This window comes from Diospyros lotus, chromosome 5, assembly GCF_014633365.1.
Source record: "Diospyros lotus cultivar Yz01 chromosome 5, ASM1463336v1, whole genome shotgun sequence".
NCBI classification, from domain to species: Eukaryota; Viridiplantae; Streptophyta; class Magnoliopsida; order Ericales; family Ebenaceae; genus Diospyros; species Diospyros lotus.
Genome location: NC_068342.1, coordinates 36,589,081 through 36,608,455, shown reverse-complemented (window position 1 = coordinate 36,608,455; position 19,375 = coordinate 36,589,081). Strand labels below are relative to the sequence as shown.

The 19,375-nt window shown below is 38.1% G+C and overlaps 2 protein-coding genes across 5 annotated transcripts; one reads left to right on the top strand and one right to left on the bottom strand.

Moving 5' to 3' along the window:
- Positions 1 to 1,336: 1,336 nt before the first annotated feature.
- On the top strand, positions 1,337 to 14,458 carry LOC127801396 (uncharacterized). Of its 4 annotated transcripts, none has more exons than XM_052336496.1 (5): positions 1,337 to 1,497; positions 6,752 to 8,312; positions 8,542 to 8,567; positions 10,623 to 11,435; positions 12,131 to 14,458. In XM_052336496.1, the coding sequence occupies exons 2-4, from the start codon at positions 6,833 to 6,835 to the stop codon at positions 11,397 to 11,399; spliced, it is 2,283 nt and encodes a 760-aa protein (XP_052192456.1). In that variant the 5' UTR covers positions 1,337 to 1,497; positions 6,752 to 6,832; the 3' UTR covers positions 11,400 to 11,435; positions 12,131 to 14,458. The 4 variants fall into 4 exon arrangements, with proteins under 4 accessions (XP_052192456.1, XP_052192457.1, XP_052192455.1 ...); XM_052336497.1 differs by having other exon boundaries at positions 12,122 to 14,458; XM_052336495.1 differs by lacking the exon at positions 12,131 to 14,458 and having other exon boundaries at positions 10,623 to 11,590.
- Positions 12,603 to 17,736, bottom strand: LOC127801397 (glucose-1-phosphate adenylyltransferase large subunit 1-like). Its single transcript, XM_052336499.1, has 15 exons — positions 16,843 to 17,736; positions 16,327 to 16,689; positions 15,683 to 15,811; positions 15,312 to 15,482; positions 15,130 to 15,222; positions 14,865 to 14,948; positions 14,626 to 14,681; positions 14,334 to 14,427; positions 14,039 to 14,224; positions 13,684 to 13,764; positions 13,465 to 13,551; positions 13,272 to 13,376; positions 13,023 to 13,129; positions 12,863 to 12,923; positions 12,603 to 12,751 (listed from the first exon to the last, which is right to left on the bottom strand). Exons 2-15 carry the CDS (start codon positions 16,558 to 16,560, stop codon positions 12,650 to 12,652), a joined length of 1,590 nt encoding a protein of 529 aa, XP_052192459.1. The 5' UTR covers positions 16,561 to 16,689; positions 16,843 to 17,736; the 3' UTR covers positions 12,603 to 12,649.
- Between the last annotated feature and the right edge of the window lie 1,639 nt (positions 17,737 to 19,375).

Sequence of the window (19,375 nt, the reverse complement as noted above, 5' to 3'; positions counted from 1 at the left end):
TAGGCTAAGCGCAGGGCCAACCTGGCCCCAGTCTCTCAGTCCATCTGACTGGCCCATGCTAGTCCCATCCTGGCCCTTTGCAACAACATTATTACAGCCGCGTTTGGGTTTCCATGCATTCACCTCAGATCCCATCCTCATTAATGACGGATCCCATCCACATTAATGAGGGTCTCGTCGACGCTTTGCTGCTGCATGGATGTTCCCGCCGACGCCGGTTATTCCATCCCATCATCTGTATACGTACAACGCATGCATGAGGACATATCCTCCTATATATCAGCCAGCTCTTTTGAGAGCCATGGTATGCTTTTTCTTTAGTCCACTTACGAATATCTTTGCACTTATTTACTTGTTCATTAACTTGGGCATTGGAGTACCTTGCAGGGATGGATCGACGGGTCAACAAATCGAACCAAATATCCCATTTTCTCTTTCTCGGATCCACCACATCAATGCGGCCCAACAAATCACCGTTGACCAATTCCGAACGTTGACAAGTACAAATTCGAGATTTAACAATTTTATCACATTCAAAATATGTATTTTTTATTTTTTTTTTAAAATCATTAAAAATCATTTTAACAATAATAAAAATTAGCTATCAAAATATCGAGAGATAGTTTTTTAAAATAAAAATATTTTCTTATATGTTCCCTTATAATATGCTAAACTTTTATCTAGAACAAATAACATTTTTTGGTTTTTTTTTATATACAAAATATTATTATACTTAAAATATGTTATCCAACATAAGATATATTAAAAATTTATTAGAGAATTTAAATATATTAAAAATAATTTTATGAAAATTATATTTTATTAAATATCAAAACATATAATAAATTGATTGGAGTAATTTGGCTCAGACTTTACACAATATGAAAGAGAAGAAACAATAAAAGGAGAAAGAAGAAGTTGCAATTGACGATGGGTTCTTGTGGATATATTTTTTATTTTAATTTAATTAAAATAATTTAAATTAGTTTAACATAGTTGGTAACGAAAGAGGTACTTTTGCCAAAAACTTAAATAACAGAAATTAGTTAAACTATTTTTAAACCACAAAAGATATTGTCTTGACGAATTATTATACTAACTATATGAGATATTTTACTTAAAAATAAAATAAAAGAAAAAGAAGGGGCCAAGTGAGAAAAGTGCAAGAATGTGGGACCCACAGCGAACCAGCTGTCGCGTCTTGGCTAATCGGCTCGAAGCCGAATCTGGCAGTAAAGCGAAGCTCGGCTTCAGACGCTTTTCCTTTCTGCCTTTTTACTTCTTCCTCGTCTCTCAGAACCACTCGCATAAATAAATTAACGTAATATATATCTTCGTCTAATCACAGTGTCCCAAACACCGCCTAAGTCCTAACTTTCTGTCTCTCTCTCTCTCTCACGCCCGCTGGCCAGGGATTCCAGTCTTTGATCTCCCCTGTTCTTTCGCCTTGGATCTCGATTTCAATTTAGTCGTCTTGTTCAGTGAGTAAGATCGGAGGTGAGTTGAATTGAACTCAAATTTTGTAGCATTTTCGCGAGTGAAACCGCGCCTGTCTCTTCTTTTTACGCCGTTAACCAATTTCGTGCTTATTTAGTTGAATTATGTCGATTTTCTTTCTTGTAGCTTTGTTTCTTGAGTGGGTTGTAGCTGGTTATTATGTTCGGATAGATCTTTTATACAGGATGAAGTTATTGCGTGTTGTTCTTCCATTTCAGTATGTGAGGCCGGTTATTGTGTTTTAGAATTCTGATTTTTAGTAGGCACGGGCTTTCTAAATTGAAACTGTGCTTGGAAGTGATTTTTCTGCGGTGTATTATCCACCAAGTGTTCCTAATACCTGGCCCTGAAAGTTGGCAAATAGTCCATTGATTTTCATTGCCTATTGTTTGATATTTGATAATTATTAGATTGCTAAACGAACTAAGTTATCCGAACGTTGGAGAGATCGAAGGAACCAACAAAGATGCTAGCTGTAATTTCTTGCTAAGAGGTAGAGTCTATCATGCACCAACCCCCTACGGTAATAGGTGGCTTCTTCTTGACGTTATGAAGTTGCCTTGAAGCTGCCGGACTTTGTTTGTGTTTCCTCCATTTATATGACCATAAAAGTTGAAAGAGGAAACGTAATTCTCAGATAATGTGCATGACAAAGAAGGGAGTGAGCAAGAGCACGACTCATTGTTTTTGGTATTTGGGTTTAAAAGAGAGAGGCCATGCTACTGCCATCAAGAACATTTCATTTGTTCACTAGTATTGAATTGTGGAAACTTCTAACTGTTTGTGATCTCTGTCGATTCTATATTGTAGTTATTAGGATCAAGATTCTTGAGGACAGTACGTATAAAAAAGAAGAAAAAAAGAAAGAGAATAATCTTCAGGAAGGAGTGAGAGCTTGTGTCCAAAATTAAATGCCGCTCTGTAAGAAATTCTTCTTGGTATGGAAGTCCGCATCATGGTAAAATACTACAGATGTTATTGGGCATTGTGTTCGGTTTTCTGTATATGAAGATGTTGGTGCTGTAATTTACTGGAAAAGTTAGAAATTTGATCCAAGTTAACCTTTAAAAGGGCCTGATGTCACTCAGAGACAATACAAGATTCAGCTAATTCAAAATACCAAGGGTATAAGAAGTTAAAGGATTGCTCTTCTTTGAGAGGAAATTTATGCTAATACAAATGGCGAAATCACCTAATCTTTCCAGCTCTTGCATCTTGAGTAGACATTATGAATGAGCCATTTTTAGTACTTAAGCTACTTTAGATGTTGAAGTTTGCCTAGAGTTTGTGCGGTAGAAGATCAGTAAAGTATGGAAGATTATTGGCTGGAAGTTATTAAACAATTAGGGTTTTTTAAGCCAAAGTGTAATTAATGTAAACTTTGGGGGTCTAACTGTAATTTCCCTATAGTCATTAGTTATATGGGGGTTCTGCCTCCTCTATAAATAAGAGGGCAAGGCGGCAGTCTAACATCTTCCTCTCTCTTGCCAAGTTCTCTTCTTTTATTGTGAGTATTCTTTGTTTTAGAGAAAGTGAGGCATATGTATTGTGTTCTTGAGTTTTCTTGGAGTGAACAAGGGCTGTACTTGAGCGATAGGATTGAGAGAGAGGTTGGGTTTTGTACTGATCAGTTTCATCCTAATAAAAGGCTGCTCTTGGTGGGTGTTTGAAGGCTGGATGTAGGATTGCCAAAGGCATTCCGAACCAGGATAAAATCTGCGCCTAATGCTGTTTGGTTTGATCTTCTTATTCTGTTATTTCCTTTTCTGTTGTCCATATATTCTGTTTCTATTCTTTCATTGCATCCGAGAGTGTTTGAGAGGGTTTATGTGAGGGTTTTCTCGTCTAAGGTTGTAACCTAAGAGTCCTAAGGTTAACAATTTGGTATCAGAGCCTCCCCTAGGATCAAGAACTGCTTTCTTGCAAGGATTCTTTATATTTCTTGTTGATTTAATCTACCTACTGTCTTCGGCCATGGCTGCAACAAGATATGATGTAGAGAAATTCACTGGCCATAATGATTTTGGCCTTTGGAGGATTAAAATGAAAGCTTTACTAGGGAACTTAGGACTGAAATCAGCCTTAGAAGAGGAAAGAAAATTGCCTGAAACTCTCACGGCAGAACAGAAACAAGAAAGGCTAAAACAGAAAGAGGAAATTGATGAGAAGGCCTTTAATACGTTGATTCTTAGCCTTGGTGATAAGGTTTTAAGAGAAGTATCCAAGATGACCACCGCCCTATCCCTATGGAATAGGTTAGAGACCCTATATCTAACCAAGACCCTTTCTACTCGGTTGTTCTTGAAAACCCGCTTCTTCTCATTTAGAATGGGAGAAGGTCAGAAATTGCATGATCATATTGATGATTTTACAAAGCTGTGTTTGGACCTAGAGAACATAGATATCAAGTATGATGATGAGGACAAGGCCCTCATTCTCTTGCATTCTTTGCCTAAGACCTATGAGACCTTTGTTGACATACTAAAGCATGGCAGGGAAAAACTGTCACTTGATGATGTAATTGGAGCTTTAAACTCCAAGGAACTGCAACAAAAGGTAGAGGTAAATAGTTCTCCAGGAGATGCCCTAGCAGCTGTGTCTAGGCCGGAAAAGGGGGATCAAAGAAATAAGGATAGGGGAAGATCTAAGTCTAAAAATAGTAGGAGATCTGTTAGGTGTTTCTTATGTCATGAGGAGGGCCACATCAAGAGAAACTGCCCAAACAAGAAGAAAGAAAACCAGGAGAAAACCAGCCTCGAATGCTCTAACACCATGTGTGGTTTTGGCTATGAGAATGCAGATGTCCTATAGTTTTTCTAGGTATGCTGGTAGAGTAGCATAGGTCCTAGGTTTAGGGTGTTCTTCTCATAGGAAATGGGTATTTACCCATAGAGACATGCTGGAAGGGGAAATGGTTTGTCTAGACATCAATCTAAGGCCAAGATAATTGGAGATGTGAGAATAGGAAGCATGGTGGAGCTGTTCCAGAATATTAGAAACTGTAAAAATGTCCCTGTTTTTAAATAAGAAAGTCTAATGTCCTTAGGAATAATTAGATAATGAGAATTGGAGTCCTAAGAAGTTGCAAGGATCTCTTAGAGAGATGGTAGCAACCCTCAAGAATAGAGGATATGTGGTGCATGTTTGCAGGTCTTGTGGATAAGCTGCAGCCACTAAGGATAGCCTATGATAAGTTAGGTTAGCTCATTTCTTGAGGATGGCTCACAATGGTGAGCAAGGACTGGGAAAGGTATCTAAGGCTAGGGATATTAGGGGAGGGGAAAATTTGCAGGTATATAGGAATAGAATCCATGTAGTTTTTTGACTAGGTCTCCATATGTAGTGTTGCCTAGGATGGGATAAGTTAGAAGCCAAAGGTTAAGTTACAAGTGAGATATGGAATTGTCGGGTCTAAGGAGTCTTATGCACTATTTTGAGTGCTAAAGAATAGGCTGTCAAATAGAATCTCTTGTGCAGAAGAGGGATGCACTCTTGTCCAAATGAATGCCATGCAGCCATGTAAATTTGGGGAGAATCTTGGACTTAAATGGAAGATCTCTTAGGTTATAGGGGTGGAGTGCTGAGAAGTGTCTATTTGAGAATTAAGGAAGGTGCTGGAAATGGGGAAAAGTCTAGGAAAAATGCTAGACAAATGGCCATTGATTAAAGCAGCACATGAAGGCTTAATTTTGGATCAAATAGGTATCACTAACAGCCATTATCCATGTGGAATCTAAGGGGAAAAGTGATCCTATAGAGTAGCCCAAAGGAATAGAGGTTAGAGGGAATGGTAAGCAAGGTTGATTGCTTAGAAGGTCTCTCTAGGGATGATGGTAATTCCGGGTGAAGGTATAAGGAATCTGATCCCTTTAGGATAAGTCCAAGGGTTGAATTGTTGAGTGCATGGAAAGCTGTGTGTATTTCAATGGTATGCCTAGGGAAATGTAAGGCAGCTTCATCGGTATTTGTTCATGAAGGATTCTCAAGGTATAGCTGAGTGTCAAGATCAGTTTTGAGAGTGAAGAATAAAGGGAGAAGCTGGAATTTCTAAGGCATAGAGGTTGAAATAGGATTTGGATAGCTTAAAGCAGCCTAGGTTACCCAATCTTAATCATATCTTGATTCCCTGGTAGATAGTTAGAGGAGAGTTAAGAAAAGAAGTCTAGCAGTCTTGTTCTGAAACAAACATGAGAAGAAAGGCAGTGGTAAAGCCTAAAGGCCGGATTTTTTGGGAGCTAGGAATGGAGTCTAGCTGTGAAAGGTCAATCCGGGTGAGGTGCACTGTGTTTGTAATGCTGTGTAAAATTTTAAACCCTTGAGGAGGATAATTTTTAATAAGAGTTGCAGGTTTAGTTATTGCAGCTAGAATTTATCCAAAGAGTGGTCCATTATTATGTTTTACAGCATTGATATGTTTTTCTTTGATGTGTTTGTGTTTGATTTGATCAGGTTTGTGTCCATCACTCATGTGGAGAGCAGGTTTTTTTTTTTTTTTGGCTATCGGATGAAGAACTCAAGGCAAATGGTGGAGATTTGTTGAAGTTTGCCTAGAGTTTGTGCGGTAGAAGATCAGTAAAGTGTGGAAGATTATTGGCTGGAAGTTATTAAACAGTTAGGGTTTTTTAAGCCAAAGTGTAATTAATGTAAACTTTGGGGGTCTAACTGTAATTTCTCTATAGTCATTAGTTATATGGGGGTTCTGCCTCCTCTATAAATAAGAGGGCAAGGCGGCAGTCTAACATCTTCCTCTCTCTTGCCAAGTTCTCTTCTTCTATTGGGAGTATTCTTTGTTCTAGAGAAAGTGAGGCATATGTATTGTGTTCTTGAGTTTTCTTGGAGTGAACAAGGGCTGTACTTGAGCGATAGGATTGAGAGAGAGGTTGGGTTTTGTACTGATCAGTTTCATCCTAATAAAAGGCTGCTCTTGGTGGGTGTTTGAAGGCTGGATGTAGGATTGCCAAAGGCATTCCGAACCAGGATAAAATCTGCGCCTAATGCTGTTTGGTTTGATCTTTTTATTCTGTTATTTCCTTTTCTGTTGTCCATATATTCTGTTTCTATTCTTTCATTGCATCCGAGAGTGTTTGAGAGGGTTTATGTGAGGGTTTTCTCGTCTAAGGTTGTAACCTAAGAGTCCTAAGGTTAACATTAGATAATCAGTAAAATTACTTTAAAGGTTCATAAAATCTTTACCATGCTAATCTTGTGGTTGGTGTTCTTGGTTAAGCTCTAAACTCTGAGAAGAATTTCCCAGGTAAAATCCAGGAAGACACTGCTAGAGGCTTTGAAGGAGAACTTGCTATACCGAAATACTAAGTTCCAGGAACAGCTTGTGATGTCTGATCCTGTTATTCAATCATATCATGATGGTGATGACAAAGCCGAGCAATCTAAGCATTCTTTTCAATCTGTTTGGCTGTCTCATTGGATGCGAACAAGCTGTAGGGCGGCACCTCAAGTTCATAATGAAACATCTTTGGGTGTTGAGAAGAACAACGATTATGATGCCAACAAGCACCACTTGCAAGGTGGGCTTGAGGTAGCATCTGATATTTCTTTATCCACTGAGGGATTTACTGAAGTAACTGAAGCCAGAACTATTAGAATCATGAATAATGGTCTGGCAACAAGCTCAAAAAACTTGATAAAAAAGAAATTAGATTGCCATCGCTTTCCAGGGTTCAGCCTTTGCCAAAATATGAGATGTGGCTTGGATCCACAGGATAATCCAGACAGTTCTTGTGACGGGCAAGTGTCAAGGCCCCAAATTGACTGCAACATTGAGCACAATGCTTCTACAACTGTGAGTCATTTTCCTTTAGTACGTGAAGCGGTTCCAACTGCAACAGAAACCTTGTCAAAATGCTATTTTCAGTCTAATGGCATATCACACCATGCTGAAGAGCCACTTAGTCCTCCAAAAGTTTCTGGTGATGACAACTTGGCTCTTGTAGGGCCTTGTCAGGACAATTTTACTAGGTTGAATCAGATGGTGCCCTACAGATCTGACAAAGGAAAAGCTCCCATGCTATCTTTTATGAGTAGACAAGAAGAAATGAACCATCTAGTCTCTGCTATATCATCCAAAGAACACATATCAACTGCTAATGCTACAATTTTGAAACATGAACATGATAACTATAAGGGATGTTCTGCAATTCTGGCCTGCGAGAAGAAACTGGATGATTGCTCAACCTGTGGAAAATCTGGAACTTCATTTCCAAGGCAGAGTAATGCATCCTTGTCAATCCATGTTCCCCTTAAAGGCAATAATCATTTACCTGTACTTATTGGAGATCGGTACCAGAAGATGCATAATTGTTCAGGTTCTGGGTTTATTCCAAGCTGGAGAAATTCCCCAGATGCAACCAATTCAGAAAAGTTATATCATGGTTTTTATTCAATGCTAAGGATACCAAGTTCAATACATGATCTGGAGACTACAAGAATTTGTAGAAGAAATCTCATGGACGGATTAGCTGGAAATGCAGCCCCCTTTTCTGAGACAAATCGTAGTTTGTTATTAGTGAAAAAGGCTGATGTTAGCTGGTCAAAAGAATATGAAACATTCAGAGAGTCAACAGTGTCTGATAAATCAAAAGGGAACATGTTCAATCAGCTTCTAAGTTCATCAACTCCTTCAGGGCTGGGTCAACGAGTAGTAAAGCTTCAGCCTCTAGGTAGCTCCACTGATAGTGAGGGAAAAGATGATACTGAAGATATCAGAACTCCTGAAGTTTGTCTGAAGAATGAATCATCTGCCGAGACTAATACCATGGACATTGATGCTTTCAAGGAGCAGAACCATATTTATGGTATGTATTCACCTTTTCCACTATCTTAGCCATAGACTTGAATCACATTTTCTTTAAATCTGACAAGATATGTTTATGTGTCATTTATATCCAACTGTGTTTGAAATGTGTTGATATAGTTGGTCATAGAATATAATTGTGGTGTTGCCTAGTTGTAGTCTAGGAGCTACATCTGGTATTAGACTTATCTGTGTAGCTAATGCAAGTGTTATCATTTTGATTGTTGCAGTTGGAAATTCTTCTGCATCAGATAAGGTAACTCCAGCATTATCTTTAACTGTATATCCTCTTATCAATGCTTCAGATATGTCTTTCCTTTTAATTAGCATAATTTCCAACTGGACAACTCTTTAGTTCATTTCTTTTGTTTACTCTTGTCTATCAGTCTGTATGTGCATGTGCTTGTGTCGTGTGTTTATGACCAGCTTATATGTCTAATGATGACCTATCTGTTGATACTTCTATTTTCTCTTTATGTGGATGGAGTGTACAGGGAAAATGCTAGTAGATGTAATTGGGAATGCATTTCTCTATAGCTTTGTTTAGATCTATTCATTCCAGCTCTCTCTCTCTCTCTCTCTGTGGGTATACCAGTTCTCTTTTAAGTCGTTGGAGATAATTGCATGAAATTTGTTTTTAAACGACGTGAAAATGAATAATAATTTGCATTGTTATGCCCACCTATACGTGCGTCTCCCTTTTACAACAACTTCAACCCAAATTCTGTTCCACTGGATGGCACATGCCCCTTCAAGGACACTAGTGTCCAGGAAATGGTTAGGATATGTTACAATGATCTGGCCAAAGTTGGGTTATTATTACTGTGAATGAATTGTTTTTGTAAATAAAAAATATTATTGTGAAAATAGATAAGAACTATTATTGTTAAGACACTCAATAGTTCTCAATAATATCATTTTTCTTTTTTCAATTTCATTCCATTAGACTACCTAAGCTGCAATGAACATTTGGGAGACAGCCTTTTTCCTGTCTAAAAGGATTTGATCATCATAATTATTTCAGGAAGCCTGTGACTGTGGGGCATTAAAACTGTAGTTGCTGGGTTTGGTTTCCCATGTTCCTTATTATTTTCTGCAGTACTTGCATCCCATTTCTGTCTAATTACAACATAGGGAGCCATGGTAATTAATGGATACTAGTACTGTCAGATATATAAATTAAAAGTTCAGTTTCCTCAGTTGGGCTTATCTTGAGATACCCCATGGTAGGAACAAGGGAACATTGGCTATTACAAGACTGTAGGAAATAGTTGTAAGGAAGCTTCTTTTAAGCTTGGTGATATTCTATTACATGGAATTTCATGTCTGCTTCATGATGCTTTTTGTTTAGAATGCCACCCTACCAAAATAAAAAATGCACTTGTTTATTTCAAACTTTTATGTAGAGTTAGACTTCATATAGGCGACCATACGTAGTGGGATTATGGCTTGGGATGTTGTTCCATGTAGTGAAAAGTTGCTGTATATTTCTTGCCCAAGATCATAATAGTGTCGAGGACCCTGATTTGCTGCCACGTAAGGAAACTTGAGTGGGGCTTTGCCTATGGCATGTGGCTTAATAAGGTGAGTAAAGTTTTCCCATGTTTACTTTAACCTAATTGGATTTTCCCTTCTCTACAAGCTCTTATTGCAATCTCATGAATAAACTTAGTGTTATTAATTGTCTAATAAATGTGAAGCAGTTTTAGAGAATTTTTAAAGGATTTCAATTTACCTCAATTATATCCATCCGTAGTCCTGCTTGTAGTAGACCAGGGACTAGACTTCTTACTTGAAGCACTGAAGACATTTATTGTTATTATCTATGACTCAGATTTGATGGGTGGCGGCGTTCACACTAGAGCTGCATTTGTTCCATGTAGGCAATTTCATCTGCCTTGGTCTGACCATTTTGCTTGCTGTCACCCTGGCTCCCATCACCCTCCAACATCTAACATTATGAATGGAAGGAAGGAGATAATAAATGAATAGAGTTAGCACTCAGAAAAAAAGAAGAAGGAAGAAATAGGATGAGATTATAGTAATTGGAAGCTAACTCTCATGTAATAGAGTTAGCTGATAATAAGTGAATGGAAGGAAGGAGGCATGATAGGTGGGAAAGTAGAAGTGCCTTGTCCATGCCATCCCCTGTTTACTAATTTTGTCGCTCAATTTACAAGGAGACCTTCTGTTCCAAGTCCATGTTAATCTTTCTGTTAATTCTACCAGAATTGAATTTTTGTCATCCCAGTATATTGTGACTTAAGTGGAAACCACTCAATCCTACTCATGATAATCTGTTAATTTGCAGGATATCTTGGTGGGCCAAAACCCACCATCTCATGATACAGTTGCCTCTGCTGGAGAGGAGGAGGTTGAATGCAGATTGGCTATCACCAGGTTACCTGACATTAATGAAGAAATTCCTGCACTTCCAGCTGGAAAGAGCTCAGTGGACAATGCAGAACCAAGCAATTCAAAAACCCTGAGCTTAGATGCTGAACATCTCCTTCACGCTGAACAGCCCAGTAATCCATCCTCGAATCATTACCCGAACAATCAGCCAACGCTAGACCCAGACTGCAGATGGCTTAAGCGTCTCAGACTAAGTGATTCAGTTTCAATTGCACTTGGTACTAAATGCTCAAGTATGGGAGACCCATCGTCGCATGAGAAGGTAAATAAGTTATTCAACAAAATTATCAAAGACAGCAAAGACAGTAGCCTGGAAACAACACCTCAGAAATCTCATGGCAAAGAAGAGATGACTGCAGCTCAAACTTCAATTTCTTTTGGGAAAAGAGTTTTCTCTTCTGTGGGTTCAGGAAAGAGAGATAAAGACATGCTACTTTCAAATTCTTGGATACGGAGGTGGTGTCGTAATCAAGCTGCAACTGAACAGGGGAAGCCTAAGGTAGCAGTTGTTTGTGAGCCACGGAGTAGAAAGATGGAATTTCATGAGCTTCAAAACAAGCAGTCTCCGAGCCTTGCTGCTATGGCTTTGATGGCAAAGGCCATGACTGGGTTTCCACCTTGTGAGTTGCGTAGAACGGGTTCATTTGTAGTTTGGAATACCAAAGGTTTCTAATGAACTCCGTGTTGAACAGTGAACTGCAAATCAAGGGTAAGCATTTTCATCTTGTAAAGCCTGTTTCTCACTGGTTTTGGTTTTGCTCAGCGTGGAAAAGAAATGTTAAACTAGACCTATTTGGCTTTCCTTTTGGATTTGCTCAGCGTGGAAAAGAAATGTTAAGCTAGACCTATTTGGCTTTCCCTCTAGATGTGCTTTTGTCTCTGCAATGCTTTGTTATCCATAAACACAAATAGCATGATTATCTTCTTTAAACTAGGCATTTTAACAATTGATTATTTGAACAAATAACCAATAATACACAGCTGGTTCTTTAACTTTCATTAATAAATTTAATCTCAACCATAAACTCTTATCGTACAACTCCACGGCCACTTTTAGAAAAACAATTGAATTTTGCACTTACATCCCAATATTCCATCAGAAGCAAAAGCAATCCAGTGATGTTTAAAGAACAAAGAAGTAGAAATTAAAACCTTCTAGTCTATTGAAGCCTGTGAGAATTAGGAATCTAAAAAGAATGATTTCTAATACACGTGTGATATATGTATTCAATCAATTTGCATTTGTTGGATTGTTTGCTTTCCATGGTTGATGACATTCATGCAGTAAGGGACTCTTTTCTTTTCAGTAACTGCTCCTTTTATCTCCAATATTTGTGCTACTCTTCTCAAATCACTCGCCCATTCTTCCTGCACATTTAACTTGGATCAATTTAGATTTTGCAGATCATATCCTACTATTTCCTTCACTTCTAATGCTTCCTCCCTCTCTAAATGTGCTGAAACTTGATATCGAGATTGGAGCTCAGTATATGAAATCCATGGTGCTAAAACTAGAGCAGGTACGCTTATGGGCGATTGTTATCGGGTAAATATTTCAGTGAAATTCAAGATATTAAAAGAACTAACTTTAGATGAAATAGTAGTATAGTTATTCAGTCGAGGCAGTCCAATACAATTTTCACCGACTCCTCTCAGATAGAGATCTAATAGGTAAGAATCCCTTAGATTGAAGCTCAACCGATCTACTAAGGAAGAAAGCAGCCAGTTGGTGCAGTCTCAAATTACTCAATAAATTATCTTATATCTATAAACCCCCTCATTGATGCTCTTATGCCTTACATACAAAGTTGAAGGTTCTATACTTGTATTATACAAACTAGAATATAAGTGTCGTTTGCTTAATTGGTTTTGCATGGGCTTGTCATATACCCCCAAACTAGCCCATGGGAATTTCAATCCCCATTATATGACTGTGCCATCGTCAATTATTGCCTTCTCTACTACGACAGTGATCCCTGACCGTATGTAAAATCCTTCCTCTGGTCTGTCGGCTTCTTGAACACCCTGCAAACAAACAATTAACATACATGAATATGCTTGATGTTGCCCCAAAAAACTACTTTCTCAGTAAAGAACTGATAAAAGGACTCCAAAAGCATGAGCACTGGAACTTACATCTTTGTTCATGATGACAACATCTTTGCCTACCTTTGCATTCTTGTCAATTATACAGTTCCTTCAAGGTCATACGAGGAATTACACTCATCACATTTGAGCCTATAAATCTCTCAAGATACATACTTCAAAAATTCTCTTTATTTATGCACCTACATACCTTATTTTTGTATTCCTTCCGATTCCCATTGGGACCTTGCCCTCTGCCAGTAAAGCTGCAATTTCTGATTCAGTTTGGTAGTAGTCTGCCCCCAACATCAAGGTCCCCTACATGGATGAATTTAGGAAGAAGGTCAATGAAGTTGGCATTTCAGTTAGTCGTCTTAGAAGTTCCCAAGTCCTGTCTTTATCTATATTGCTGGTCTGGGCTTTCTTACTTGGAGAACTAACTGTCTAATGATACTCTCACCTTAAGCTCAACCCCAGAGTCTAGTCGCGATCGTTCACCCACGATAGTGTGTTCAATGCTGCATTCTCTCAAGAAACAACCATGTGAAATAATTGAGTCCTTAATCTGCAAAACCAACTGAAACTTCAGAAGCAAGGCACTTAGAAGGCGGCACAAACAATGTCAATGTCCCATGTATATTATGCTACTGTACCCGGCACTTGTCCATTTTGGTTGGTGGCAAGAACCTAGGAGATGTGAAGATTGGTGTCTTTGGATCATAAAATTCAAACTTAGGAGACTGCATTAGAGAGAATAAGCATGTCAGTTTAGGATGTGAGGATCACCTCAAATAAGATACAAGTTGCAGTCAAATTCGCTAATTATTTGTCGTATATGGAAATCAGAAGGGAATTAATATAATAAAACGAACCTCTTCTGTTAGGGCCAAGTTAGCCTCATAGAAAGACTTTATCGTTCCAATGTCTTCCCAGTAATCTCTGAAAATATATGCCTGACAGAGATAATTTATATTAGTTAGCCATAAAGAAACCTTTCCTCAAACAAATTCAGTACCCTGAGAGAGAAAGTAAGCTTTTCCATTAACAACCGGTCCCAAACTTGAATAATGATAAGGACTGTATTAGGCAGATTGATAACTAGTGTAAAACTCGTTGGATCAAACAACATGAATTCTATAGAGAGAAAGCAATCTTTGACAGAAACTCAAACAATCCACCATCTGAAATAGATCAACAGGAGACAAAAATCGGAAGTCATCTTCTTACTTGGACATTGTGCTCCATCACAGCTGAAGGGATGATTTCAGATCCAAAGTCATTTGATGTAGGATATCTCCACTTGAGAAGCTTCAACAGAATATCTGTTCTAAACACATAGATTCCCATTGAAGCAATGTAAGGAGCTTTTGCAGCCTCTTGTGGAGACAAACCTAACAGAGTGGTATCCACCTCCTGTATCATAAGCCAACAGGAAACAAAGTCTAAGCTAATTTGATCAAACATAATTTGGGTCAGAAGTGGTAATATGAACTAGAATTAACATGAATTAGCATATGCTTACCATGGCTTCCAGATCAAAACCCTTTGGTTTTTCAGAAAATTGTATGACTCTTCCGTTTCGATCGATCTTCATCAACCCAAAATCTGAGGCTCGGCTGAAAAAAAAAAAAAAAACAAACAGTGAAACTAATCTCAGATGTAACTGAAATGTTTTCGTTCGCATTTTCTTTTTTCACTACCAATCTGATGAAAGAACAGTGGCCATGAAGAAAGGCAAGTTCGAAACATTTAAAGTGGCCTTAGAAAAACAGTCAAACTTGAAACATAAAAGGCAAATAGAAGGCTTAGCCAACCTTTCCCCAGCAGGTGTACATGAAACTGTAATATCAGCATTTCTGTCGATGTGATTCTGTCAGTGCATCATAAGAGTTAGAAAAAATTGAACAATTGAAAGCAACATATATATTCTAATTCAACTAAGGGGCATTTCCAATGCACAAAATTCTGTTTTATGAGGATTTGAATGGGGTCCTATTTGTCTGCAGCATTCCTGCACCAAGGGGTATTTCCACTAATACACAGAAAAATTTACCTGGATGAGGTCCATATAATCCATGCGGTAAAGATGATCGCCTGACAAGATCAGTATATTCTCAATATCCTTGTTCTTGGCATCCTACAAGAGTACACTAAAAATCATTATAACAACATAACTAACCTAAATCCCACTTGATGGGATCGGTAATATAGATTTTAAGTTGTCAGTCATTTCTATTTATAGCTATATCATTAAATTCTAAAGATCCGGTTGAAAGAGCACTGAGTTAAAATTTATGAAATTTATCGATTCGACTGACCTCAAAAACCCAAGTAAATTGCCTTACAGCATCTGCAGTCCCTTGGAACCACATTTTACCCGCCTCTCCAGGTGTTTGTGTGGCTGCTAGAACCTGTTTAGCAAGTAGATTGACTTGGCAAAATAAATTGTGGAAGCTCTTTTCATATCAATTTATTTTCCCTTTACATTAAGAACTCATACCTCCACAAATCCATCCCCAAAATTCACGCCATTTCCAAAATATGTTCGAGCAATATGCCGGTTTAGAGAAGCAGAGTTGAACTGGGTCAGCACAAAGATCTTGTTTATGCCGCCATTGATGCAGTTGCTCAATGGTATATCGATGAGCCTGTAACACCCACCAACTGGAACCTGCAGATTTTGCCCCGACAAAGAGAAAACCGACATTCTAGGATCAACCGGGAATATTGGCAAATTAAGATCAAAACTTTAACCCCGGATTTAAGGACCTGTTTAGGGGGTTTAGGGTTTAGGGCATATAGCTGCCCTGATCATGACTTAGGTATGGATTATCTGAACATCTAATATCCGAAACCAAAAATGATTCTTACTGCTGGTGTTGCAGCTCTACTTGTAAGAGGAAAGAGTTGAGTCCCTGCACCTCCTCCCAGTACAATTGCAGCCACATTTTTTGGGTTCGCCCGATGTCTTTCCAGCAGTGGTGCTGGTATGGTCTGAAACTGGATTAAAGTTTCATCAAGTAAGATTACGTACCCAACAAGTAGAATTTATGCTCCGTTTGGAATTAGGATTTGTGAAAGCTAAACGAAAGAAAAGGAAAATGAATGCGTAATGTACATGTAATGGCTGGATTTGGGGTATACATAAATTTTCACTAGTAAACTGTCCTGACTAATTTTTGTAATCTAAGGCCATACCCACAAGAAGTTATTGTTCCAACCATAGCCTAACTGTTCAAAAATTATAAATTCTCTAAGAGTAGAGTCGTAATCATAAGGCCCTTCACAAAGATTTGGGATTATGTCTCTGCTTGGGTATTTGGTTTGAAGCCCAGATAAAAAAAAAAAAAAAAGGCAATTGTGTTAGGTAATCGATAACCCAACATAAAACTCATCAAATCAAACCATGAATTCTATTTCTAGCTCCAAAAAGGAATTAAGTGTGTCAACCCAGTTGACACGTTCAAGACTACTGAGATCTTAAATCAACAAATCAGAGATTGGGAAGAGCTTACCAGAGTCCCTTTGCCATTATCTGATGTAACAACAGATGAGCAAGAAACTCCAGGTTGGATCTTCCTTATTCTATCGATTCTCATGCTTTTTGGGAACTGATTAACCCGAAGACTAGTACCCAGATTGCCTCTGATTCTTTCGCCCAGAAAGCCAAAGTCTCCATCACTGAAAGAATCCTTTCTTCCTCTTGCCAAGTGGGTATTGGCTCTCAAGTTTACACACCAAGAATCCATTCCAGTCGATTCACCAAGAAACTGAACCCCCCAAAAATGGTGGTGGTGATGATGATAGATCGTAATTAACAAGATGATGAACCAACCAAAACACTGATCCCAATAAAGTAGATGCCGAGAACTTTGGATCTAAGCAATCAAGCAAAGTATTGATCACAGGAATCCATGTTAGAAATTAAGAAATGGACGGTTGTGACCCCAAATCCGAAGCTACATAATATACAATATTTCAGTGAAATAAAGGAAGTTAAAGAATCAAAGCTAAATCAGATTGAAACTCACATGGCAAAGATTAATTAATCTGGAATGCTGAGGTCGGAGAAGTTCCCGGCAAATGTACCTAGAAGAAGCCGAAGGAACCAAAAATCTAGGAAGGGAAACGCATATTAAAGGAGGGCTTCTTTGAAGTTTGGGGCGGCAACAACTGTTTGGATACCCAGGAAATGAGTATTTGCAGAGGAAAGTGGAAAAGAAAGGGTCACAGGACTCTTGAACATGCAGTGGAAGGAATTACGTGAGCGACGTTGAAGTTGAAGTTGAAGTTCACTTTTCTTGGCTTGTGAGCTTTCACGAGAAATCTTGCAAATATGGCTCCTAAAATAAATCAATCCTTCTCTCTTTCTCTGAAATGCCACAAATGGCTCTCTGTGTATCTTTGATAATATTCCTCTCTGGCAGAGGGTGTGTGTTTCTAGGCGTTTTATAAAAATATTCCATGTAATTATAATAATATTTTACCATCGTGTGACTATAGTTTAGTTAAATTACTTGCGTATTTAAGATTATAATTACATTATTATGGTTTTCCTGATTGTTTAGTTCCATTAATAGTTAGATTGAATCATTGTGAGGTAAGGTTGGGTTGGGTTGTGTTTGTTTGTATATATGCTCGCACATAGGACATATATAAAAAGGAATGGGGTTTCGTGTCAAAGATATGAAGCACCTCCATGGAATTGGAATTGAAGCAAGCAATTGTAAGCAGCGCTTGCTTGATTTGCTTTCGTTTTGACAGCTGAGACCACTTGTCAATTGACATGTCGGGCACAGTAATTTTGTTCATCCCCGGGAGGGGGTGTGGATTATCCCCAGGTAATTTGGAGGTAAAAAAGTTTTAAGGGGTGTTTCCCCCTCAAAAGACTACCTGTTTCCCTCTCTCCCTTCTTTCCCTTGCTCTTGCTGCCTTTCTCCTGTTGCCGACTCCTTCGCCTCTACATCTTCCTTCTCAATCAACGAGAGAGAATGGAGCGATAATCGACGTATAAGAGATGATGGCAAGAGAGTTGATGGAGAAGAAGACGAGAAGGGAGAGAGGAGAGGAGAGAGACAAGGACCCCATGAAATTGACGAGAGATAACGTTATCCTGTTAAAAGGGTGAACAAAATCACACTTATTTTTGTGTGTTCCTAACCTCAAAACCTTGATATAAAATTAAAATTATATCAATAAGAATAAATGAAATCTCTCTATTTGTTTTTATGTAGGTGTTTTATTTTATTTTTTCTCAAACATTTTCATAAAATCACGGGGAAAAGGAGATGAGATTGGATGGGGGATCAAATGGAGCAAATAAAAACAAGAAGAAGAAGAGAAGAGAAGAGAAGAGAAGAGGGTGTGTGAGTGAATGATGGGATTGGGATGGGAGGAAGCGCACCTCTCAGTTTAAGCCCCTTGAGATTTTGGACAGTGAGAGGCCCACCAACACCAAACTATTCTTTTAACGGCTCATATATCAAAACAGCCCCATCCTCCCCACCCCCCACCGCAGCTGCTGATATCTAATTAGTTTTATTATTCAAGAAATTGACAGATTTCAGGGCATGCTGAATGGACGGACAGAAATCGGCCGAATAGCGCCCAAGTCGCTGATCAATCAATCAGTCTATCATGGTTTTTGACAATGGATTATGGACATGCGTCTACGGGCCACACATTTGGGATATAAATGGAATTATATCATTTTGCTTATAGATTTTTTTTTTTTTTTTTTATGATCCAAGTATTCGAGTTTCGGTCGTTCAATCTTGGAGGAGATCAGTTTTCTCCCCTGGTTCGGCCTTCAGATAATTTTGATACGATCGCAAGTTTATACACTCTTAAACGGATACGCGATCATTCCTTACTAAATGAGATATTTTTGTTTCTACCAAGAATTGATCTCTTGCCACTCTTAAAAAAATTTGAGAGTTTTATCACTTACACCATGTCTTAGGAGAAAAAATATTAAATTAAATAACAAGATTAAAAGCTAATAATTAATGTAATAAAATCAAAATAGATTTTATTTGTATGGAATTGGGCATGAAGGGTAGAGGTGTCAAAAGGGTTGGGCGGCTCGTGGGCCGCCCGGCCCGTTACTGTTCAAACGGGCTCGGCCGAGCCCGACCCCCATTGGGGGGCCGGGCTCGGCCAAAGAAATTAGGCTCATGGCCTGGCCCGTGGCCAGTTGGGCCCTTATGGGCCGGGCCCTTATGGGCCAGTGCCCTTATTCATTTTTTTTTAATTTTGTTATTTTTTAGTGATTATTGATATTAAATACTAAAAAATTTAATTTCGCAATATATATAAATAATAACCATCAATTTATTTAAAATTTTTAAGTTAAATTTTTTATATATTTAAATTATAAATAAACATTATCTTTTTTATATGTACATTATTTTTCATATCAATTCACAAGAAAAATTATAAGGCATATAGAATTTTGAAATATAAAATAATGAAATAATATTTAAAACTTAAGAATTAAGATAGAAAATATTTTAAAAATAATAAAATTAAATTTTATATATGTATTGTTTTGATATTTATATA

Excerpts from the sequence above, each read along its gene's own strand:
- LOC127801396 (XM_052336496.1), top strand. The coding sequence starts at position 6,833 with ATGTCTGATCCTGTTATTCAATCATATCATGATGGTGATGACAAAGCC. Across the intron at positions 8,313-8,541 it reads GGAGCAGAACCATATTTATG|TTGGAAATTCTTCTGCATCA; the intron begins GTATGTATTCAC and ends TGATTGTTGCAG. Across the intron at positions 8,568-10,622 it reads ATTCTTCTGCATCAGATAAG|GATATCTTGGTGGGCCAAAA; the intron begins GTAACTCCAGCA and ends GTTAATTTGCAG.
- LOC127801397 (XM_052336499.1), bottom strand. The coding sequence starts at position 16,560 with ATGGATTCTTGGTGTGTAAACTTGAGAGCCAATACCCACTTGGCAAGA. Across the intron at positions 15,812-16,326 it reads ATAATGGCAAAGGGACTCTG|TTTCAGACCATACCAGCACC; the intron begins GTAAGCTCTTCC and ends ACTTTAATCCAG. Across the intron at positions 13,552-13,683 it reads ACTTGGCCCTAACAGAAGAG|TCTCCTAAGTTTGAATTTTA; the intron begins GTTCGTTTTATT and ends TCTCTAATGCAG.